At 42.6% G+C, this 23,164-nt stretch overlaps 1 protein-coding gene across 1 annotated transcript in view; it reads left to right on the top strand.

Moving 5' to 3' along the window:
* Nucleotides 1-23,164, top strand: part of TM9SF4 (transmembrane 9 superfamily member 4) — a 107,899-nt gene that overhangs the window by 12,157 nt on the left and 72,578 nt on the right. Inside the window, exons 3-4 of the mRNA XM_068109977.2 lie at nt 13,895-13,994; nt 21,094-21,262. Coding sequence (XP_067966078.1) covers nt 13,895-13,994; nt 21,094-21,262 — 269 coding nt within the window. The remainder of the gene's footprint in view (nt 1-13,894; nt 13,995-21,093; nt 21,263-23,164) is intronic.

Raw genomic sequence — 23,164 nt, 5'->3', positions numbered from 1 at the left:
ACCAGTTAGTTTCTGTCTCCGTTTCTTCTTTATCTCTTCCTGTTGTTTAACAACTTTTGAAACTAATTGTTGATGTTCCTTAAACTTTCTTTCTCTTTCTTCGGTATTCATTTTCTGTATTTATTTATTGAAAAATATCATTTAGTATCTCATCTTGTTTCACAACAATATATTTATATTTTCCAATCGTGTGTTTCATATAATTTTCAAATTCTTTTTTACTACATAACGTAGAGCAATTATCTCTCCAAAAATTATTTACATCTATTGAATTTAACTTAAATAAAATAAAAGTATTGGCATTGTTTCTTATTGAGCGTCGAGGGAGTTGAAAATATGATTGACTAAGATATATACAATTACAAGAAGAATGCCTCCCTCTTGTATAGTAGCTATCCATTACTGTTTGGTTTCTCTCATTAACACAATCATCAAAGATGACGAGGTTCTTTTTTGATTTATCTAAATCTTGAGGTGAAGGTATATCATCCGTATTATCACTGAGAATACAAGTTATGGGTTTCGATTTTGATTTCTGTGTATCACAAAATAATTGTATTATATCTTCAATATTATAATCATTCAGTTTGTTTTGAAGTTTAAATAAACCGATAATGTCTTCCTTTTTAAGACCTGCATTAAAACCCTGTGAGAGTAGTTGATACTCGGGTTGAAAACTTGACTTTGTAAAAATTATTAAATTATCATAATCTAAAAAATTAGGACCAAGGAGCATCTTTAAAAGTAAACAGGTTTTCCCACATCCGCTTGAACCAACTATTAGACATCTCAATGAATTTGGAATGTTTTTATGGTTATTAAATTTTATCTTATTTTCCCAAACGGGTAAAAAATCATTCATTTATATATTTGGAAAACAAGTCATCCAACTTTTTTTGAGCTATTTTAGAAACTCTATATTTTATCCTGAGTTCGGGTTTAATTTCAAAATAATTCATTATTTTATTTATGTAGTATCTTGTATTAACATTTCCATTAAAATTATTTTGAATAATAAATATCATTAAACCCTTATACATTTCCTCAATACAAAGAGTCTCTTTCCTTGTAAGAAATGGTGTATTATCACCATAATGCTTAACATTCATCTCTCTTATTAATCTTGTAAAGTAATTCATTTTTGGTTCTAATTTAAAAGAGTTATATGTTTTTTTATATTTCTTATTATCATTAATTAGAATATAATCACAGAATAAACATTGTTTATATGAATCCTCATCATTAAGCCCCACTCTATCACAAGCCGGACAATTCTCTAATTTATCATATGGAGAGTCTGGAAATTCTAAATATCCTTCAGAACTTATCATATTTATGTGGTAAATTTTTACTTAAACTAAACGCAAGTTTATTCATTAATAAATACAATGTTTCAAAGCACAAAAGACAAATTTCAATCAATCTCTACTTCGGTGGAAGATATAGAAAAATATGTCAAAGATGTTAAATTGAACAAAGATAAATATGGAAATTTTTGGGTAAAACCAGTTATGGAAAATAACATGAGCCCCTCTATTTCATTTAAAGGAAGAGCTCTAACTATACCTGGAAAGACATCCATTAAAGTAAATCTAACAAAAGTTTCTCCTCTACTCCTGGCAATTTATTCAAAGCTTGAAAAAGTGATTGACCACGATACTTTGAAAAAGAATGATAAGACCATTAATAATTCTAGAGGAGACATTTGTATTTTCTTTAATAATCCAAAGGGTGTAGATCTAAGTAAAATGAATGATGTTAATATTTCTGGTGAAATGTCATTTCGTTCTATGATAGTTAGAGATTATTTAAAGATAACTTTTGATATAAAAATTGTAGAGATTGAATCTGTTAATGAAAGAAAGTATATAGATATTGATGGGAATATTTTTCTTGCTAATTAAATATGAGTCAATACAGCAGTGAAGATTTTACTATTTCATTGAACTCGGACGATAGTGATGATAGTATTTCATTGAACTTGGACGATGGTGATGATAGTATTTCATTGAACACAGATGATAGTTATGATACTAATAGTTTGTGCTCAAATGATAGTTATGAGAGTAGCTTTATTGATGACTCTGAGTATGATTCTGAGTATTCATGTGATAGTTATGACTTAGATGATTCTGAGTGAAAAAGTGTTTTAGTTTAAGCACAGTGATATATATAAAACGGAGCTGTAAAGCTCAAAAGTGTTTTATTTTAAGCACAGTGATATATATAAAACACCACGTTTTCTCACGCTATAAATATGGTTTATTGTGATACTTGCGAGAAGGAAGTAAAATATTATAAACAACATATTCTCACCGCAAAACATACATACAACATTTTAAACAAACTTTCCCCTCTTCCACCTGAAACAAAACACTGTTCTACATGTAATAAAAATATCCTCAAGAAAGGCTTCAAAATACATCTTAAAACAAATCTACATTTATCAAATTTTATCACAACTAAAAACTCTGATGGAGCATTCAAAGGACATATTAAAATAAGAGTCTTTAACTTCAAACCTCCTGAACCAGAGTCTATAGTTGATGCTGTAGAAATAGTTAAACCTGCTGTTCAAACGTTGATTGAAAAAACACTAAAGGAAATGAAACCACTTAAATTTTATATGGGAGTAAAATTAGAAATGACAAAGGATGAAGGAGTTATAGATGCACCATACATGAGAACTGAGCCACACTTTATATCTTCATATCAAGATTTTAAAACATCAGGAGTCTATGATGAACTTATTAAACAAGAGCAAGATGTGGATAATTCAATCGTAGGAAGTGGATTCAATATAGGAAAAATTATTTACATAGACATTCATATTCTTAAATCAGATCCTCTAAAAGCTTCTTCTTACATTGATTTACCCAGTGTTATCAAAAATAGAAAAGCAGTTATCAATATCAAAAATAAAGACAATAAATGTTTTCTCTGGTCTATTTTAGCACACTTACATCCTCCACATTTTCATGATGAAAGAGTATCTCATTATAAAAAATATGAGAATACATTAAATACGAAAGATCTAAAGTTTCCGATGACTTTAAATGATATTCCTAAATTTGAAAAGATGAATAATTTATCAGTTAATGTTTATGGTCTAACAGAAACAAACAACATTCAGGTTTTAAAGCTTTCTGACAATTGTAAACAAACTCATATTAATCTTCTATATTTTAATTCAGACGAAAATTCACATTATACATACATCAAAGATATTGCTAAATTAATAAAACCACAAGTCTGTAAGAGAACAAATAAAATATATATTTGTTTGCGTTGTCTTAACTTCTTCAATTCACAAGAAAGATTAGATAAACATTCAAATTATTGTGGCGAACATAAATCAACGGTAATCAATATGCCTAAAGAAGGCTCAAAGATCACATTCAAAGATGAAAATAAAAAGATCAAACATCCATTTGTTATATATGCTGATTTTGAAAGTATTTTAGAAAAAATTGATACTGCTTCTCAAGATCCAAAAGAATCATACACAAATAAATATCAAAAACATACTCCTTGTGGTTTTTGTTATTATATCAAATCATCCGTTGGTGATAAATATAACAAGTTAGAGATGTATAGAGGCTCAAATACCCCAGAGGAGTTTGTGAAACGACTAGAAAAAGACTGTGTTCGATTAACCAAGATAATGAGAGAAACCAATAAACCAATGTCCTTAACAAGTAAAGAAAAAAGGGAATTTATAAAAAACAATGTCTGTCATATTTGTGAGGAGAAAATTGGTAAAGGTCTAAAGGTTAGAGACCATTGTCATCTCACTGGTAAATATAGAGGTCCGGCTCATCAAAGTTGTAATATTAATTATCAACTCCCCTCTTTCATTCCTGTCTTTCTTCATAACAACGCTCATTATGATACACATCTATTTATCAAGGAACTCTCAAAGACTTCTGGAAGTATCTCAGCAATTCCAAACACGGATCAGAAATACATTTCATTCACAAAAACAATTCACACATCTCCTATTACTCATATCAGATTTCTTGATACATTTAAATTCATGGCAAGTCCATTGGTTAACTTGGTTCAAAATCTAAAAGAGTTTCCATGTCTTTCAGAGTATTTTTTAGATAAAGATTTTCTAACACAAAAGGGAATTTACCCCTATGACTATATGGACTCATTTGAGAGATTCAATGAAACACAACTTCCTTCAAAAGAAAATTTCTATAACAAATTAAATAATAGTCATATATCTGATAAAGATTATGTACACGCACAAAATGTTTGGGAAAAATATAACATCAAGAATCTTGGCGAGTATCACGATTTGTATCTCAAAACTGATGTGCTTTTATTGGCCGATGTATTTGAAGCCTTTAGATCTGTTTGTCGCACTGGATATGGATTGGATCCTGCTCACTACTACACAGCACCTGGATTGGCCTGGAGTGCGATGTTGAAAATGACAAAACAAGATTTGGATTTGATAACCGATGTTGATATGCTTTTGATGATTGAAAAGGCAAAAAGAGGTGGAATTTCACAAGTCTGCTCGAGTAGATACGCAAAAGCAAATAACAAATATCTTCCAAATTATGATCCAACGAAAGAGAGTTCTTACTTGATGTACTATGACGCGAACAACCTGTATGGCTGGGCAATGTCTCAGGCTCTTCCTTATGGAAAACTTAGATGGGTAAAGGAAAAAGACTACAAAAACGTTTTACAAGATGTATGTATCTCTACACAAAAAGAATTGGATGAAGAAAAAGTTGGTTATTATTTTGAAATTGATTTAAAATATCCAGAGGAACTCCATAACCTACACAAAGATCTCCCATTTGCTTGTGAGAAAGAAAGTCCAAAGAAAGAATGGTTGAGTGATTATCAACGATCGTTTGATATAGGTGAATCAACAGAAAAATTACTTACTACATTATATAACAAGAAAAATTATGTTCTACACCAAAGAAATTTGCGACAATATTTATCAAAAGGTCTAAGAGTAGAGAAGATCCATAGGGTTCTAAAGTTCAATCAAAGTCATTGGTTAAAGGGGTACATTGATTTTAATACACAAAGAAGAACAGAGTCAAAAACAGATTTTGAGAAAGACTTTTATAAATTGATGAATAATGCGGTCTTTGGTAAGACTATGGAGAATGTGAGGAAAAGACAAAATATCAGACTATCAACATCTTGGGAACAAGCATCAAAATTAATTAATAGACCGAGTTTTACTCGAGCTGAGGTCTTTACTGAGAACTTTTGTGCGATCCATTTGATTAAAGAGAGTATTGAAATGAACAAACCTATTTATATTGGAACAACAATTCTTGATTTATCAAAGTCATTAATGTATGATTACTTTTATAATAACTTGAGGAAGAAATATCAAAATGATGTTAATCTACTTTATATGGATACAGATAGTTTTATTTTGAAAATTAATACCAACGATGTTTATTCAGACATGAAAAGAGACATTAATATCTATGACACGAGTAATTACAGTCCAGAGAGTGAGTTGTTCTCTTCTAAAAATAAAAAGGTGATTGGAAAGTTCAAGGATGAATTAGGAGGAAATGTTATGAGTGAATTTGTGGGATTGAGGTCAAAGGCTTATGCTTATAAATACATTGTGAATAACGTTGAAAAGACTGATAAGAAGTTAAAAGGTGTAAAGAAAAATGTTATTAAAGAAACAATAAACTTTAAGGATTATTATAACTGTTTAACAACAAAGAAAGAAGAGTTTAGAAAGATTAATGGAATAAGAAGTTATAAACATCAATTATATTCAGAAGAGATAAATAAGAAAGCATTGGGGGCTTTTGATGATAAGAGGTTTATTTTAGAAAATGGAATTGATAGTCTCCCTTATGGTTATATAAGTATATAAGTGATAAGATATATATAAGTGATAAGATATATATAAGTGATAAGATATACATAAGTGATAAGATATATATAAGTGATAAGATATATATAAGTGATAAGTTAAAAAGGGGGGGGGGGGGGGGGGGTTGGGGATTTTAATGGGCTACCGCCGCCTTTTTTACTATTATATAAATGATAGAACCAAGTATCAACCAGACTAAAGAGTGGAGGTGTAATCAACCTTGGTATATAAATGGAAAACATAATGAATGTGAAAAATATCAAATAGGTATAATTGAAAAGGCAACTGGTAAAAAAGTTCACAAAACAAATAAGAGAATTAATTTAAATACCGGTGAATTGGGTAAAAAAGATGGAAATATTTTTGAGTGGACGGAAAACTTTGATGGTTGTCAGGAAAATATATACTTTAATTTAAAAATGGTATGTGGCACTGGAGGCGCTCAAATAAGAACATTGAGGGAGGTTTACCATTTTATCTTAGCTCAGTTAAAATATCTTAATAAAGAACCAAACTCAAACATATTTTTTGTTAATATATTAGATGGTGAAGAGAGTGGCAAGAGAATTAAATTATTTCCCACGCATAAACAAATATTTGTAGGGTCGTTGTTTGAGTGGGTTATATTCACCAGATGATATTAAGAGTAAAAGGTTAAAAGGTTCATAAGGTCAGAAGGATCACAGGTGTTTAAGTGGTCTAATGAATAAGGATAACATGTCAAAAGGTTAGAAGGTTCGTAAAGACCAGGGTGAGAGAAATATAGGTGTTTAGGGGCAATGAGGGAGGGAAAGAATTAATATGGAAGTGAATGGGTCAATGTTTGAGTGGGTCAAAGATTAATCTGCCAGATGATATGTAGAAGAAGGATGATAGGTCTATAAGAGAAAACAAATATTTGTAGTGTTTGAGTGGTCTAATGAACAACATTAAGGATAGGTACTACAGACAAAAGGTTCATAAAGATGAGGGTGGGAGAAATAGAGGTGTTTATGATTTTTGAAAAAGACAAGGGGGTAAATGACATTAGATAGGGATTTCCCATGTTAAACGGAGGTGTCCCAGAAGCAACATTATTACACTACTGAGGGGACACCATGAGTTCATGGCTCTCAGGGTTTCAACGAGAATAATGATTTGTTAAAAACACGACGTAACATTGTCGAAATGGCCAAGACTGTCGGCTTTGATGAGGCGGAGGAGGGTGATGTAGAGGAGTTGCTCGACTCGTACCTGGAGGAGCTCTCAAATGAGGACCTTCTAGTGCTGGAGAAAAAATACCAGGTAGATCTTAAACATCATTTGAATAAAATAAACCACTAATAGTAAACATAGGGGCAATACCCCTGGCGCTCACCTGGTAGAACAAGTCAAGTGAATCCACTTGGATTCCGCCCAGGTTGGCACATGGAAATTATGATGTAGCATAATTATCATCTCGGGTCAAGATTTGAAATTATGCCATGGTTTTTGTAAAATTGCTACTAGTATTCACATTATGTACTTTCACCAAAACATACATCATCATAGAAACATACATAGAATTTGGGTCCTCTGGGTCATTTGGGTCCTCTGGGTCATTTGGGTCCTCTGGGTCATTTGGGTCCTCTGGGTCATTTGGGTCCTCTGGGTCATTTGGGTCCTCTGGGTCATTTGGGTCCTCTGGGTCATTTGGGTCCTCTGGGTCATTTGGGTCCTCTGGGTCATTTGGGTCCTCTGGGTCATTTGGGTCCTCTGGGTCATTTGGGTCATTTGGGTCCTCTGGGTCCTCTGGGTCATTTGGGTCCTCTGGGTCATTTGGGTCCTCTGGGTCATTTGGGTCCTCTGGGTCATTTGGGTCCTCTGGGTCATTTGGGTCCTCTGGGTCCTCTGGGTCCTCTGGGTCATTTGGGTCCTCTGGGTCCTCTGGGTCATTTGGGTCCTCTGGGTCATTTGGGTCCTCTGGGTCATTTGGGTCCTCTGGGTCCTCTGGGTCATTTGGGTCCTCTGGGTCCTCTGGGTCATTTGGGTCCTCTGGGTCATTTGGGTCCTCTGGGTCATTTGGGTCCTCTGGGTCATTTGGGTCATTTGGGTCATTTGGGTCCTCTGGGTCATTTGGGTCCTCTGGGTCATTTGGGTCCTCTGGGTCATTTGGGTCCTCTGGGTCATTTGGGTCCTCTGGGTCATTTGGGTCCTCTGGGTCATTTGGGTCCTCTGGGTAATTTGGGTCCTCTGGGTCATTTGGGTCCTCTGGGTCATTTGGGTCCTCTGGGTCATTTGGGTCCTCTGGGTCATTTGGGTCCTCTGGGTCATTTGGGTCCTCTGGGTCATTTGGGTCCTCTGGGTCATTTGGGTCCTCTGGGTCATTTGGGTCCTCTGGGTCATTTGGGTCCTCTGGGTCATTTGGGTCCTCTGGGTCATTTGGGTCATTTGGGTCCTCTGGGTCATTTGGGTCCTCTGGGTCATTTGGGTCCTCTGGGTCATTTGGGTCCTCTGGGTCATTTGGGTCCTCTGGGTCATTTGGGTCCTCTGGGTCATTTGGGTCCTCTGGGTCATTTGGGTCATTTGGGTCCTCTGGGTCATTTGGGTCCTCTGGGTCATTTGGGTCCTCTGGGTCATTTGGGTCCTCTGGGTCCTTTGGGTCATTTGGGTCCTCTGGGTCCTCTGGGTCATTTGGGTCCTCTGGGTCATTTGGGTCCTCTGGGTCATTTGGGTCATTTGGGTCCTCTGGGTCATTTGGGTCCTCTGGGTCCTTTGGGTCCTCTGGGTCCTCTGGGTCATTTGGGTCATTTGGGTCCTCTGGGTCATTTGGGTCCTCTGGGTCATTTGGGTCATTTGGGTCATTTGGGTCCTCTGGGTCATTTGGGTCCTCTGGGTCATTTGGGTCCTCTGGGTCATTTGGGTCCTCTGGGTCCTCTGGGTCCTCTGGGTCATTTGGGTCCTCTGGGTCATTTGGGTCCTCTGGGTCATTTGGGTCATTTGAGTCATTTGGGTCCTCTGGGTCATTTGGGTCCTCTGGGTCATTTGGGTCATTTGGGTCCTCTGGGTCATTTGGGTCCTCTGGGTCATTTGGGTCCTCTGGGTCATTTGGGTCATTTGGGTCCTCTGGGTCATTTGGGTCCTCTGGGTCATTTGGGTCCTCTGGGTCATTTGGGTCCTCTGGGTCATTTGGGTCCTCTGGGTCATTTGGGTCATTTGGGTCCTCTGGGTCATTTGGGTCCTCTGGGTCATTTGGGTCCTCTGGGTCATTTGGGTCCTCTGGGTCATTTGGGTCCTATATTCCTATCCTATAACATATATATCTCCTATAACCTATCCTATAAATATAGATTTGATGACGTCATGTTTACACATCTGAGCGACAGAAATGAGCGACAGAAATGGGTGACAGAAACTAGCTTCACTTTTGAGCGCCCGAAATTCCCAGGCAAACGCTATAACGCACAGGTTTACAACCTGTGCGTTAATAAACAGTATACTGCACCGACTAAGGGTATTTTAAATCAATTTCAATGGTTGCTAGAAGACGGGGCAGCATGTAGAATCATACTAACATAATCATAAGACTCCCCTCCCTCAACCCCATATACCTCCTAAGACCCCAATTTTTCTAATGCTTTGAACAAACATTGGTACATCACGGGCGGTGAAGGTTGTGGTGAAGTTTCATCGAAATTGCTTGTGTAGTTTCTGAGAAGAAAGCAAATACCAATTTTGGGGCATCAAATCTGGACTCACTTTGACCCCCCGTAAACCCCTCTAGACTTTGATTTTCTTAGTACTGTAAACAAACAAACAAACGAAAGACAGACAGCTCCCTCACACTCAGGCCAATCCTCTTATAGCACATTGCTTATCTCACCACCAGATAGGGAACTGCAACGGTTCTTAACCTTTATTTTGCATGACACAACACTTGCGCAACATTTTCTCAGGCTGAAGGCAATGAGCTTAGCTAAGGAGGTTGACATTGGGGACTTCACGATAAGCGCGCTGTGGGCCTACAGGTTCAGAGCACGCCATGATCTGTCGGTTCGACGCCGCACACACATCTCCCAACGTGTACCCCATGACACGGCTGATAAGACTACGCACTTCCAGTCCGACATCATCAAGCTTCGCTGGAAGCATGAATTTTTTTTTTCTTTAGGGTGAAAAACAAGGGTGTGGTTAATACACGGTTGTCGGTTGCGGTTAGTACACTGGAAAATATGGTACCGATCTACATGGATAATTTTTATAATTGGTACATGATACACATCTACATAGATAATTAGTACACAGTACTCATCCACATAGATAATTAGTACACAGTACCCATCGACATAGAGAGCAAGAAAAAGTAATCGGAGATTGTAGACCCTTGCCAGGATGTGTTTGTGTGGTGTTTGGTTCGTGTTGTTTTGGATAAGGTTCATTTTTATATCCAATATGGCTGTCAAACAACGTGACCTATTACATCACAACTTTCACACTATATGCAGCAATGGTGTGAGATGATATTTGCAAAACTTTGCATCGATAGGGTAAGCGCTTCCAGAGAAACAATTTTTTTAAATATTTTCCTTAAATCCAATATGGCTGCTAAACAATGTGACATATGACACTTTTTTTCAACATTATCTATCTATAATTCCAGTAATCTCTGTGTGTATGTTTGTTTGTACGTTTGTATGTTTGTATGTCTGTGACCGCTGTTTCTCGACAACTACCGGTCCGATATACTTGAAACTTGCCAGGTATATTGCTGGGGACCCGAGGATGTGCCTTTTCAAGGTTTTAAATTAATCGCAGAAGTAGTTACCGAGCTATGTCCAAAAAACGATTCAACCAATCAGAGAGCAGCGAGCTATCACGTGTGCCGAACGTGGCGAACAGACTCTGCCTCGGATGGCACATTTGAGAGCGTATTCATTTATTTCCCGTCGGCAAACTATGTTGGCGCTATGTTGGCGTTAAACGATGTTTTAAAACTAATTAAAACTAATTTGCGATTCTTTCGCTTTCCTGCGATATGCGACCTTCCGGACAGTCAAATGAGGACGTCACTTCCGGACTTACGTAGCGGCGAGCGGGCGCCATTTGGAGGAGCTGGGAGGACTCAGTCGTGATAGAGTGAGCCTGAGTGAGTATATCAAGACAAGAACAAGATCTAGAAGGAGGTATGTACGGTGCGATTCATATAATATATTGTTTAGTTATCGTCGATGAGGAATTTGGGGGCCCGATTAACTGCAGCGCCATCCGAGCTGCGGCGTCGGGACGATACATTCATTGTACGGTAACATCACGCACTTACGGGCACGTCCTATATATATAGTACGGGCATGCCCTAGTATCTCCAATTTCAACATCAAGTATTGGCTGGATTGAAGGAGAAGATGAACAAGTGGAAGGAATGCATGGAGGCAAAAGGTCTGAAGGTGAATATCGGAAAGACGAAGGTGATGGCATGTGGTGAGGTGGAAAGAACTGGGAAGTGGCCATGTGCTGTGTGCAGGAAGGGTGTCGGAGTGATCTCCATTCAATGTACAATGTGCGCTGAGTGGGTTCATCAAAAATGTAGTGGTTTGAGAGGGTCAATAACCAGTGTGGCAGCTACATTCAAGTGTAAGGTGTGCACAGAGGGAGCTGCAGATGGAGGAAATGTTGAGTTGGATCTTGGAGACGACGTGGAGCTGGAAGGTGTGAAAACATTTTGCTACCTAGGAGACATGCTGAATGGAGTAGGTGGATCAGACTCGGCAAGGGTTGCTCGAGTGAGATGTGCATGGAATAAGTTTCGGGAACTGAGTGGCGTGCTCACGAGGAGGGGATTGTCGTTGCAGCTGAAGGGAAAGGTGTATGCTGCATGTGTGAGAAGTGTTATGATTTATGGGAGCGAGACATAGGTAATGAACGTAGAGCAGCAACGAAGGCTGGAAAGGGTGGAAATGCGAATGGTTCGGTGGATGTGCGAAGTATCATTGAGAGAGAGGAAGACAAATGATGAATTGCGAAAGATGATGGGAAGGAATAGAGCCTATGATTGATGCTGTGAAGAGAAACAGGTTGAGATGGTTTGGTCATGTGTTGAGGAAGGATGAAAGTGACTGGTTGAGAAGAGTGATGGAAATGAATGTAGAAGGAAGTAGAGGACGGGGAAGACCGAGAAAGACTTGGCTAAAGATGGTGGAAGAAGAAATGCGGGCAAGGGGGTTAACAAGGAGAGATGCAGAAAATAGGGCAAAATGGAGAAGATTGTCATGGGGACCGCAAGGCTAACCCCTGCTCTAGCAGGCAAAATGGCCTTAAAATGCCTGTTGTTGTTGTTGTTGTTGTTGTTGTTGTTCTTGTATATCCTCATGGATAGTCGAGTATGTGGTTAAAATTTCGCATCGATCTGTTCAGTGCTTTAAGAGAACAATACTTTCATTTATGCAGTTTGTGCACAAAATCCAATATGGATGCTAAACCATGCGACCTATGACTTCATCGCTTTCAAGATTTATTCACCAAGGCGAGTAAACTATGTGTGTGGAGTTTAGCGTCGATCTAGTAAGCCGTTCTGGAAAAGAAGATTTTTGAAGGTCTTCATTTTCAATCCAATATCGCTGCCGAACCACGTGATCGATGACGTCGTCAATTTAATTCTCTTATACAATTTTTGTGTAGATCACGCTCAATAAATTTAAAACTGATTGGATCAAGCTTTCTACTTGTCTAATTATGACGTCATCATGAAGCCACCGATGACATAATCATGAACATATATATTGTTCCCCATGTGGAGCACTTCACAATGAGCCATGTTTAAATTTTTCCTATGGAGTGCTTTCGGGGAGATAGAGGTGCAAAGTTTTTCGGTGTTTCCAAGATGGCATCCTTACCATGTGAACTATGATGTCATAATTATAATTCACATATTATACAGGAGGAGGCTGGTGGTGAAAATCTTGTGAAAATTTTGTGTCAATCGGACCAACGTTTGCAGAGAAAAGCATACTCTCACGTATACTCACATATACTAACGTTCTGTGCGGACAAACAAACAAACAGACAGACAGACAAACAGACAAACAAATGGACCCAAATGGAATACTCTCTCCTCTGGTGAGGATAATTAGTACACAGTATCCATTTACTTAGACAATTAGTACACAGTACCCATCTGCATCGAGAATTTGTACAATTAGTACATGATACACATGTAAATCGAGAATTTGTACAATTAGTATGTGATACACATCTACATAGAGAAGTTATTCAACTTGTACACCCACTCCGTATGGGAACGACAGGAAGGGTTATATTATTATCCTTTATGGGATATATACATTACAGTAAATCTTGGCTCATATAATGTCTTAAGAACGTCGTGGGAATCAGTTGATAAGGAGCGACTGGCTGGGAAAGTGCTAGATGGCTGCTTGTTACCTGAATGCACCCTGGGTTTCCTTCCTTTCAGTTGAGTGTTAAACAGCAGTAGAGACTGTTTCAAAAGGTCATCACACGTGTGTGTTGTTTATAATATTTTTTACTGTGCGTCGGGGCCATTGGCCCCACAAAACAGCCCAATAAGCTATTTATACATGTTAACATGGTGCTTGTTCAAGGAAGAAAAACGCCTTGGAGAGGGGTGTTATTATTAAATATTAATATTGTTTTATAAAAACAATAATATGCTATTATAAAGTGTTATTACTTTTGTTATTAGAAGCAGCGCTGGAAAAACGCCACAATAAAGCTATCTTAACACGGATATACATCCTAACACGGATTTCACCCAACATGCACAATCCCCTTGAGGAGGGGGACAAATGAAGTCGCTACAACCTTTATCATGTGACTTTTAGTCCTGTCAAGTTTGGCTGAGATTGGATACGTAATGACCTGATATATTGCGGTCAAAAAACTAGTCAGTCAGACAGACAGACAAACCAAATCACATCAATCAATCATGTGGTATCTCACAGATACCAAATTGTGTATTTTAGTACAATGATAAAACATGTCATTGGCTTTTTTGAATGATTGATTTTCTTGTTCATGCAGGCCGTGAAGATGACAAGCTCTCATACACAGCTCCCTTATGAGTATTACTCGATCCCATTCTGCAAGCCACCAAAAGTGTATTACAAAACGGAGAATCTGGGTAAGTGCTGTAGCATTATCTTTAAGAGGAAAAGGTAGAAATGGTAACAGTACAATTGTTTGGTTGTCAAAGTTATGCATTGTTGGTTTTGTTACATTGTTATGGGAAAGGGAAAAGTTATCTTAAATTCTGGTATGCTTTCTGTTTCTTGACTTTTGTTTATTTTCTTCGTTTTAAGCAAATACAAATAAAAAAGCTTTCAAGTACTGTAGTTCATGTTGTTGGCCAACTTTTGACTTTTTTTTGTTCTCTCAATTGTATTGAAATCTAACCACATTGATCTGAGGCTACACAAGTCACGTGCAGGATGAAGACATTAAGAGACAACATTGCATTTTTACATGAATTGCACATTTGGACAGAATTTATTGTGGCATTAGCCTTTTTGTGTTTTTTCCATATGTTGTTACCTTTACTAGAAACACCCACTCCCTATGGGAGTGACGAGGCAGACTTTATGCTGTGTTGTATTCCATGATGATATGAAATATTGTTAATTTTACTCTTGGCATTATGGTCATGTGGTTGGGATTATCAATTTTGACATAAAAAGGCACATCCAAGCAACCCAAACAAATTAAACACCACCAATTCTCAAAAGCAACAGGAAATAGCAAAGTCAGCCTCAGGAAACGTATAACTTGTGATCCACAGGCTTTGCCTTGATGACTTTTGTTTTCATTATAAGAGCAGCCCCCAACTTAGGAACACACGTACTTACAAACGAAATCCCATTAAAATGTTTTTTTTTTGTTAAAAAAAAAAGAGAAGAAAAACATTTTCTCTGCAATGTTTTTTTAAAGCAACCCATGGATCAGGGCTGATCAATTCCTTCAAGCTGTAGTATAAGTGTAGGACCCAGTTGGTCTGCAAACTTTCTACTCGCAGCCTCCCTGCCCCCATTTCGGTGAATACCCAGACAGTTTTCATGGTGTTTGTTTTAAAATCTGTCAACTTCCTTTTGCTTTTGTATTGCATTCTCTCTTCTAATACAATTCACTCTTCTTCTTCCTTTTCAAAAGGCTGTCTTCAAATTGTTCTTTCAATCATTCCGATTCCAAAAAAAAATCAATTTCTTACAGTTCCTCTTTCTCCAATGTCTTAATACACCTTTACACCACCCCTCCTCCAATGTTTTCAAACTTATCTCTGACTTTAAAATCTCAAGAACCCCAGCTTGCAATGGATGTTTGTATTTCATTAATCCTTCCTTTTGTTCATCTTCAGTGTCAATCCCTTCCCTGTCTGTTCCCTCTACTTATACTTGCTTGTATACTACAAACTTGTATCCCTTACCAGCATCCCACTCCGTCCCCTCCCTCTACTCGCTCTTACCCCATTCCATCACTACCTTCCGCCTACCCCTCCCCTTCAAAACTCCCCCATCAACTCTCCCCTTCAAAACTCCCCCCTCACCCTTCCCCTTCAAAACTCCCCCCTCACCCCTCCCCTTCAAAACTCCACCTACCCTTCCCCTTCAAAACTCCCCCCTCACCCCTTCCCTTCAAAACTTCCCTTACCCCTTCCCTTCAAAACTCCCTCCTCACCCCTCCCTTCAAATCTCCTCCTCACCCCTCTTTCAAATTTGCACCCTCACTCATCCACAAAGTTCCCTCCTCCTCCTCCCTCTCTCTTCCAACTTATTACCCCTCCTCCTTCCCCTTTCCCTCCTACTCCTCATCTTCCTCCTCCCTTACCCCTCCTCCCCCCCTTGCTTAAAAGAAACTTTCCTCCTTCAAGATGTCTCTGACTCCTTCGTATCTCTCCCTGGTTACTCCCTCCTCCGGTATGATAATCCTGAGCCTTGTCCTGACGATGGGGTTGCTCTCCTTATCAAAAACTCTATTCCTCACTCTCCATTGCTCTCCTCGCACTGCTCTAACCTTATCACACCCCCAGGAGTACCTGGAGCTACATCTTTCCCTCCACTCCCACCTTTTGTTCATATTTGTGTTGGACCATCCACCAAACAGTGATGACTCCATTTACATGTCGCTGTCTGACAACATGGACCAACTTCTATCAACTCATCCCAAATCTCTCTTCCTCATATGTGGCGACCTCAACTGTCATCATGCCAGCTGGCTGGGTGTGGGTGCCTCTCACACCGGGCATGGCACCTCAGCAAAGGACTTCTGCAACTCACTGGGCCTGGCACAATCTGTCAGTTTCCTGACCCGGATCTCAGTCAACGGTACATCATCTCTTCTAGACTTTGTTCTGACTAACTTCCCTGCTAATGTCTGCTGCTCTTCATCTGCTCCAATCGGTTCATCTGATCATTTACTTGTTAAAGTGGACATCTCTCGAGCCGTTCTCAGATATCCTCCTCAGCGTCGACGAGTCTGGCTTTTCACTCAGGCCTACTGGCACGGTCTTCAAGCAGACATCAAACTTCTGGACTGGTCTCCCATCTCTACTGCCTCTGACATTAACTGTTCCTGGGAATTCTTCCAAAGTAAACTGCTCTCTCTCAGGCACAGATTTATCCCATCTTGTCTTCAGTTGTCATACCCTTCCTCCCGTCCATGGTACACGGAATCTTGTGGTGAAGCAGTTGCCCTGAAACAATTTGCCTTCGCCACATGGAAGGCAAATCCAACGGAAGGTAATCTCAGTTCCTTTCACAAGGCTCGGAACAAGTGTGTGTCTACCCCCAGTTTTCAACTTGTTCTGTCCAGCGGTGCAGGAGTGCCTCATCAAGTATGACAATTGACCCACATCTATGATGTCCTCGGTATTCTTGTAGTAATTCCTCACTTTCACGTAATGTGCACAGACAAACACGCTGCAATGCACAAACGTGCTTGCATGCACAAAACACGATGTCATGTGCAAACGTACACGCTGTCATGCGCAAATGCATGCATGCTCAAACACACACACACTGGCACACACAAAGACGATGCAACGCACAAACATGCTTGTATGCTCAAACATGCTGTCATGTGCAAACACACACATTGTCATGTGCAAACACACATGCTGTCATGCACAAACATGCATGCTGTCATGCGCAAACACACACTGTCATGCGCAAACACACACTGTCATGCGCAAACGCACACGACATCATGCGCAAGCGCACACGCCATCATGCGCAAGCGCACGCCGTCATGCGCAAACGCACACGCCATCATGTGCAAACGCACACGCCATCATGCGCAAACGCACACGCCGTCATGCGCAAACGCACACGCCGTCATGCGCAAACGCACACGCCGTCATGCTCAAACGCACACGCCGTCATGCTCAAACGCACACGCCGTCATGCTCAAACGCACACGCCGTCATGCTCAAACGCACACGCCGTCATGCGCAAACGCACATGCCGTCACACGCCGTCACGCGCAAACGCACGTGCCGTCACGTGCAAACGCACGTGCCGTCACGCGCAAGAGCACACGCCGTCACGCGCAAACGCACACGCCGTCATGCGCAAACGCACACGCCGTCATGCGCAAACGCACACGCCGTCATGCGCAAACGCACACGCCGTCATGCGCAAACGCACACGCCGTCATGCGCAAACGCACACGCCGTCATGCGCAAACGCACACGCCGTCATGCGCAAACGCACACGCCGTCATGCGCAAACGCACACGCCGTCATGCGCAAACGCACACGCCGTCATGCGCAAACGCACACGCCGTCATGCGCAAACACACGCCGTCATCCGCAAACACACGCTGTCATGGGCAAACGCACACGCCTTCACCTGCAAACGCACACGCCGTCACGCGCAAACGCACACGCCATCACATGCAAACGCACACGCCGTCACATGCAAACGCACACGCCGTCACGCGCAAACGCACACGCCGTCATGCGCAAACACGCTGTCACGCGCAAACGCAAACATGCTGTCACGCGCAAACGCAAACACGCTGTCACGCGCAAACGCAAACACGCTGTCATGCGCAAACGCAAACACGCTGTCACGCGCAAACGCAAACACGCTGCCACACGCAAACACGCTGTCACGCATACACGCTGTCACGCGCAAACGCAAACACGCTGTCACGCGCAAACGCAAACACGCTGTCACGCGCAAACGCAAACACGCTGTCACGCGCAAACGCAAACACGCTGTCACGCGCAAACACGCTGTCACGCGCAAACGCAAACACGCTGTCACGCGCAAACGCAAACACGCTGTCACGCGCAAACGCAAACACGCTGTCACGCGCAAACGCAAACACGCTGTCATGCGCAAACACGCTGTCATGCGCAAACACGCTGTCACGCGCAAACACGCTGTCAAACGCAAACGCCGTCACGCCCAAATGCACACGCTGTCACGCGCAAACGCAAACACGCTGTCACGCTCAAACGCAAACACGATGTCACGCGCAAACGCAAACACGCTGTCACGCGCAAACGCAAACACGCTGTCACGCGCAAACACGCTGTCACACGCAAACACGCTGTCACGCGCAAACGCAAACACGCTGTCGCGCTCAAACGCAAACACGCTGTCACGCGCAAATGCAAACACGCTGTCAAACGCAAACACGCTGTCACGCGCAAACGCAAACACGCTGTCACGCGCAAACGCAAACACGCTGTCACGCGCAAACGCAAACACGCTGTCACGCGCAAACGCAAACATGCTGTCACGCGCAAGCGCAACCGCAAACACGCTGTCACGCGCAAACACAAACACGCTGTCACACGCAAACACGCTGTCACGCGCAAACGACGACACGCCGTCACGCGCAAACGACGACACGCCGTCACGCGCAAACGCCGACACGACGTCACACGCAAACGCACACGCCGTCACGCGCAAACGCACACGCCGTCATGCGCAAACGCACACGCCGTCATGCGCAAACACACGCCGTCATGCGCAAACACACACGCTGTCATGGGCAAACGCACACGCCTTCACCTGCAAACGCACACGCCGTCACGCGCAAACGCACACGCCATCACATGCAAACGCACACGCCATCACGCGCAAACACGCTGTCACGCGCAAACGCAAACACGCTGTCACGCGCAAACGCAAACACGCTGTCACGCGCAAACGCAAACACGCTGTCATGCGCAAACGCAAACACGCTGTCACGCGCAAACGCAAACACGCTGTCACGCGCAAACGCAAACACGCTGTCACGCGCAAACGCAAATGCTGTCACACGCAAACACGCTGTCACGCATACACGCTGTCACGCGCAAACGCAAACACGCTGTCACGCGCAAACGCAAACACGCTGTAACGCGCAAACGCAAACACGCTGTCACGCGCAAACGCAAACACGCTGTCACGCGCAAACGCAAACACGCTGTCATGCGCAAACACGCTGTCATGCGCAAACACGCTGTCACGCGCAAACACGCTGTCACGCGCAAACGCAAACGCTGTCAAACGCAAACGCCGTCATGCCCAAATGCACACGCCGTCACTGGCAAACGCACACGCCGTCACTGGCAAACGCACACGCCGTCACTGGCAAACGCACACGCCGTCACTGGCAAACGCACACGCCGCCACTGGCAAACGCACACGCCGTCACTGGCAAACGCACACGCCGTCACTGGCAAACGCACACGCCGTCACTGGCAAACGCACACGCCGTCACTGGCAAACGCACACGCCGTCACTGGCAAACGCACACGCCGTCACTGGCAAACGCACACGCCGTCACTGGCAAACGCACACGCCGTCACTGGCAAACGCACACGCCGTCACTGGCAAACGCACACGCCGTCACTGGCAAACGCACACGCCGTCACTGGCAAACGCACACGCCGTCACTGGCAAACGCACACGCCGTCACTGGCAAACGCACACGCCGTCACTGGCAAACGCACACGCCGTCACTGGCAAACGCACACGCCGTCATTGCCAAACGCACACGGTCATGTGCAACGGCGCACACTGTCACGCACAACCGCGCACGCTGACACGCGCAAATGCACACGCTGGCACGCGCGAACGCACACGCTGTCACGCGCAAACGCAAACACGCTGTCACGCTCAAACGCAAACACGATGTCACGCGCAAACGCAAACACGCTGTCACGCGCAAACACGCTGTCACACGCAAACACGCTGTCACGCGCAAACGCAAACACGCTGTCACGCGCAAACGCAAACACGCTGTCGCGCGCAAACGCAAACACGCTGTCGCGCTCAAACGCAAACACGCTGTCACGCGCAAACGCAAACACGCTGTCAAACGCAAACACGCTGTCACGCGCAAACGCAAACACGCTGTCACGCGCAAACGCAAACACGCTGTCACGCGCAAACGCAAACACGCTGTCACGCGCAAACGCAAACATGCTGTCACGCGCAAGCGCAACCGCAAACACGCTGTCACGCGCAAACACGCTGTCACGCGCAAACGACGACACGCCGTCACGCGCAAACGACGACACGCCGTCACGCGCAAACGACGACACGCCGTCACGCGCAAACGCCGACACGACGTCACACGCAAACGCCGACATGACGTCACGCGCAAACGCCGACATACTGTCACGCGCAAACTCCGACATGCCGTCACGCGCAAACTCCGACACGCCATCACGCGCAAACGCTGACACGCCGTCACGCGCAAACGCCGACATGTCACGCACAAACGTCGACACGCCGTCACGCGCAAACACCTGCATGCACAAACGCACGCCGGCACGCACAAACGCACGCCGGCTCGCACAAACGCACGCCGGCTCGCACAAACGCACGCCGGCTCGCACAACCGAACGCCTGCTCGCACAACCGAACGCCTGCTCGCACAAGCGCACGCCGGCACGCTCAAGCGCAGGCCGGCACGCACAAGCGCAGGCCGGCACGCACAAACACACAGACATGCAAATGTACGCGCACCCTTTGCCCTCTCTATTACCAACGTACCACCTTGAATTATTTATTGATCTACACTTTACCACCTGCACTATCAACACACAACTTTGAATTATTCATTTATACACACTTTACCATCACCATTATCGACATAACACCTTTATTTATTTATTTATTTATTATTCTGATTGTTGAGGTGAAAGCACCATTAAATTTCACATACTACTGGTAAGATTCAGTAGCACTTGCAATGGGCTAATGCATGTTCTGCACACCTTGTAGGTGAAGTGCTGCGAGGGGACCGCATTGTGAACACGCCTTATGAAGTGCAGATGAGAGAAGAAAAGAGCTGCAAAGTGCTGTGCAGCGAGTCTAAGACGCCCAAAACGCTGAATGTGGCCGAAAGCAAACTTCTAGCCAAGCGGATACATGAAGAGTACTACGTCCATCTGTAAGTAGAAATCGCACAGCGCACAGATACCATTTTGCTCCAGAGACGGCACAGGCACATAATGACTGACTTGATGAGAAAGGGGGAAACTTGGAGAAATTGAAGATGCACTGTTCTGCTCCGGCCACAATATTCATTTTGCACACACAAATAATCATGATAATAATGCAGTGGAATCTGAGTGGCTGTATTTTTTATGGTTTCTCCATAATATAATGTCAATTTGGTAAATTGCTACAAGTTGGCCTGTTCCGTGCTCCCATTTGAGGGCAGAGCTCATGATGTTGGTGTCCAAGGTTTAAAATCCCTGACACCGTGAACTCTGAATAATTTGAATACGGAATATATTTTTCGAAGGTGATATTATGTTTATCATTTGTTAATTCCGCCACTGAAAGTGGATGGAGGTGATGTTGTCACCCCTGTCTGTTTGTCTGTCTGTTTGTTTGTGAACAAGATGTCTCAAAAAGTCGTGTACGGATTCGGACAAAATTTGGCTTAGGTAGCGTATGTGACAAGGACGAAATGATTAGATTTTGGTGAAGATCCGGCTGGTAGAATTGTTTAATTCTTCACCATTGGGAGATAGGGCGATAAATGATATATCGCAGGATATCTCAAAAAGTTGTGGACGGATTCAGACAAAACTTGGCAGAGAGGTTGGGTGTGTGACAAGGAAAGGAAGAATTGGTTCAATTTTGGTGAAGATCTGAATATGGATTCGGATACGAGAATTGTTAAATCTTTTAAGTGAATCTTCACCATTGAGAGATCGGGCAAAAAGGGATATATAATATGATATTTTAAAAAGTTGTGGACGAGTTATGACTAAACTTGGTGGATGAGTTGGTTAGGTGACAAGAACAAGCCGATTCGATTTTGGTTCAGGTCCGAATCCAGATCCGGCCTATCAGTGGCATAGAAACCAAAAACTGGTGAACCTGGCGGAGGTATGCGCTCTACCGAGTGCCATTCTAATTTGTGTTTGTTTATTTATTGAGGCAGTCGCTTCCAGCAATTAAAACCCACATCCGCAATTTGCTTCCACAATTTTACCTTAAATACCGCTCTGCCCGAAGCCTCCAGTAACTCCCGATGTCGATTGATATGCCAACACAAAATAGAACCCAATAAAATAAAATGGGTAGATGTGCAATAGTGATGTGCAAAAAGGGGAGATGTGCATTGACTGGCATAACATCACCATTGGAGTTTCATATGGAGGGTGGCAATGGAGAGACATCTCCACAGGTTTTAGTAATGTTTGAGACTTAGACCATACTTGCTTGCCATCCATTGACCCACATTCACCAATTAGCTTTCTGAACTCTCAAGGCATTCCATTATTAAATACCGTAGCCACCTGGAATTTCCTCAAATAAATGAGGCAAATCTTTGTCAATAGCCAGGAGGTTTTGAAGATGGTCATTTTCGTATGATATGGGCCATGCCATTTCTTAAGTGCTCACGTTTCGATGGCATTTAAAATCCGAGGGCCAACCATACCGCAGCCCCACTAAATCGTAATTTATTTTTTGCAGTTAAAAATTAGCACAAGAAACTGGATGTAAGATTCAATTGCTGCATTCTATATGGCAGAAGTGATATCTCCAACAACACAATGGGCTGATCAGAATGTTTACCGCCGCCACTGAAGGTGGATGGAGGTTATGTTTTCACTCCTGTCTGTCTGTCTGTGAACAAGATATCTCAAAAAGTTGTGGACGGATTCCGACAAAATTTGACAAAGAGGTAGTGTATGTGACGAGGACGAAATGATTAGATTTTTGTTCAGGTTTCAAATCCAGATCCGGCCTATTAGTGGGATACAAAATGTGAACTGTTCAGCCTGGCGGAAGTATGCCCTCTACCGTGTGCCGTCCCACTTATTATTCAAATGGA

The sequence above is a fragment of the Myxine glutinosa genome, chromosome 3 (genome assembly GCF_964187855.1).
Source record: "Myxine glutinosa chromosome 3, kmMyxGlut1.1, whole genome shotgun sequence".
Classification (NCBI taxonomy): domain Eukaryota; kingdom Metazoa; phylum Chordata; class Myxini; order Myxiniformes; family Myxinidae; genus Myxine; species Myxine glutinosa.
The sequence above is the reverse complement of the archived record's forward strand: the minus strand, read 5'-3'. Positions and strand labels throughout refer to the sequence as shown.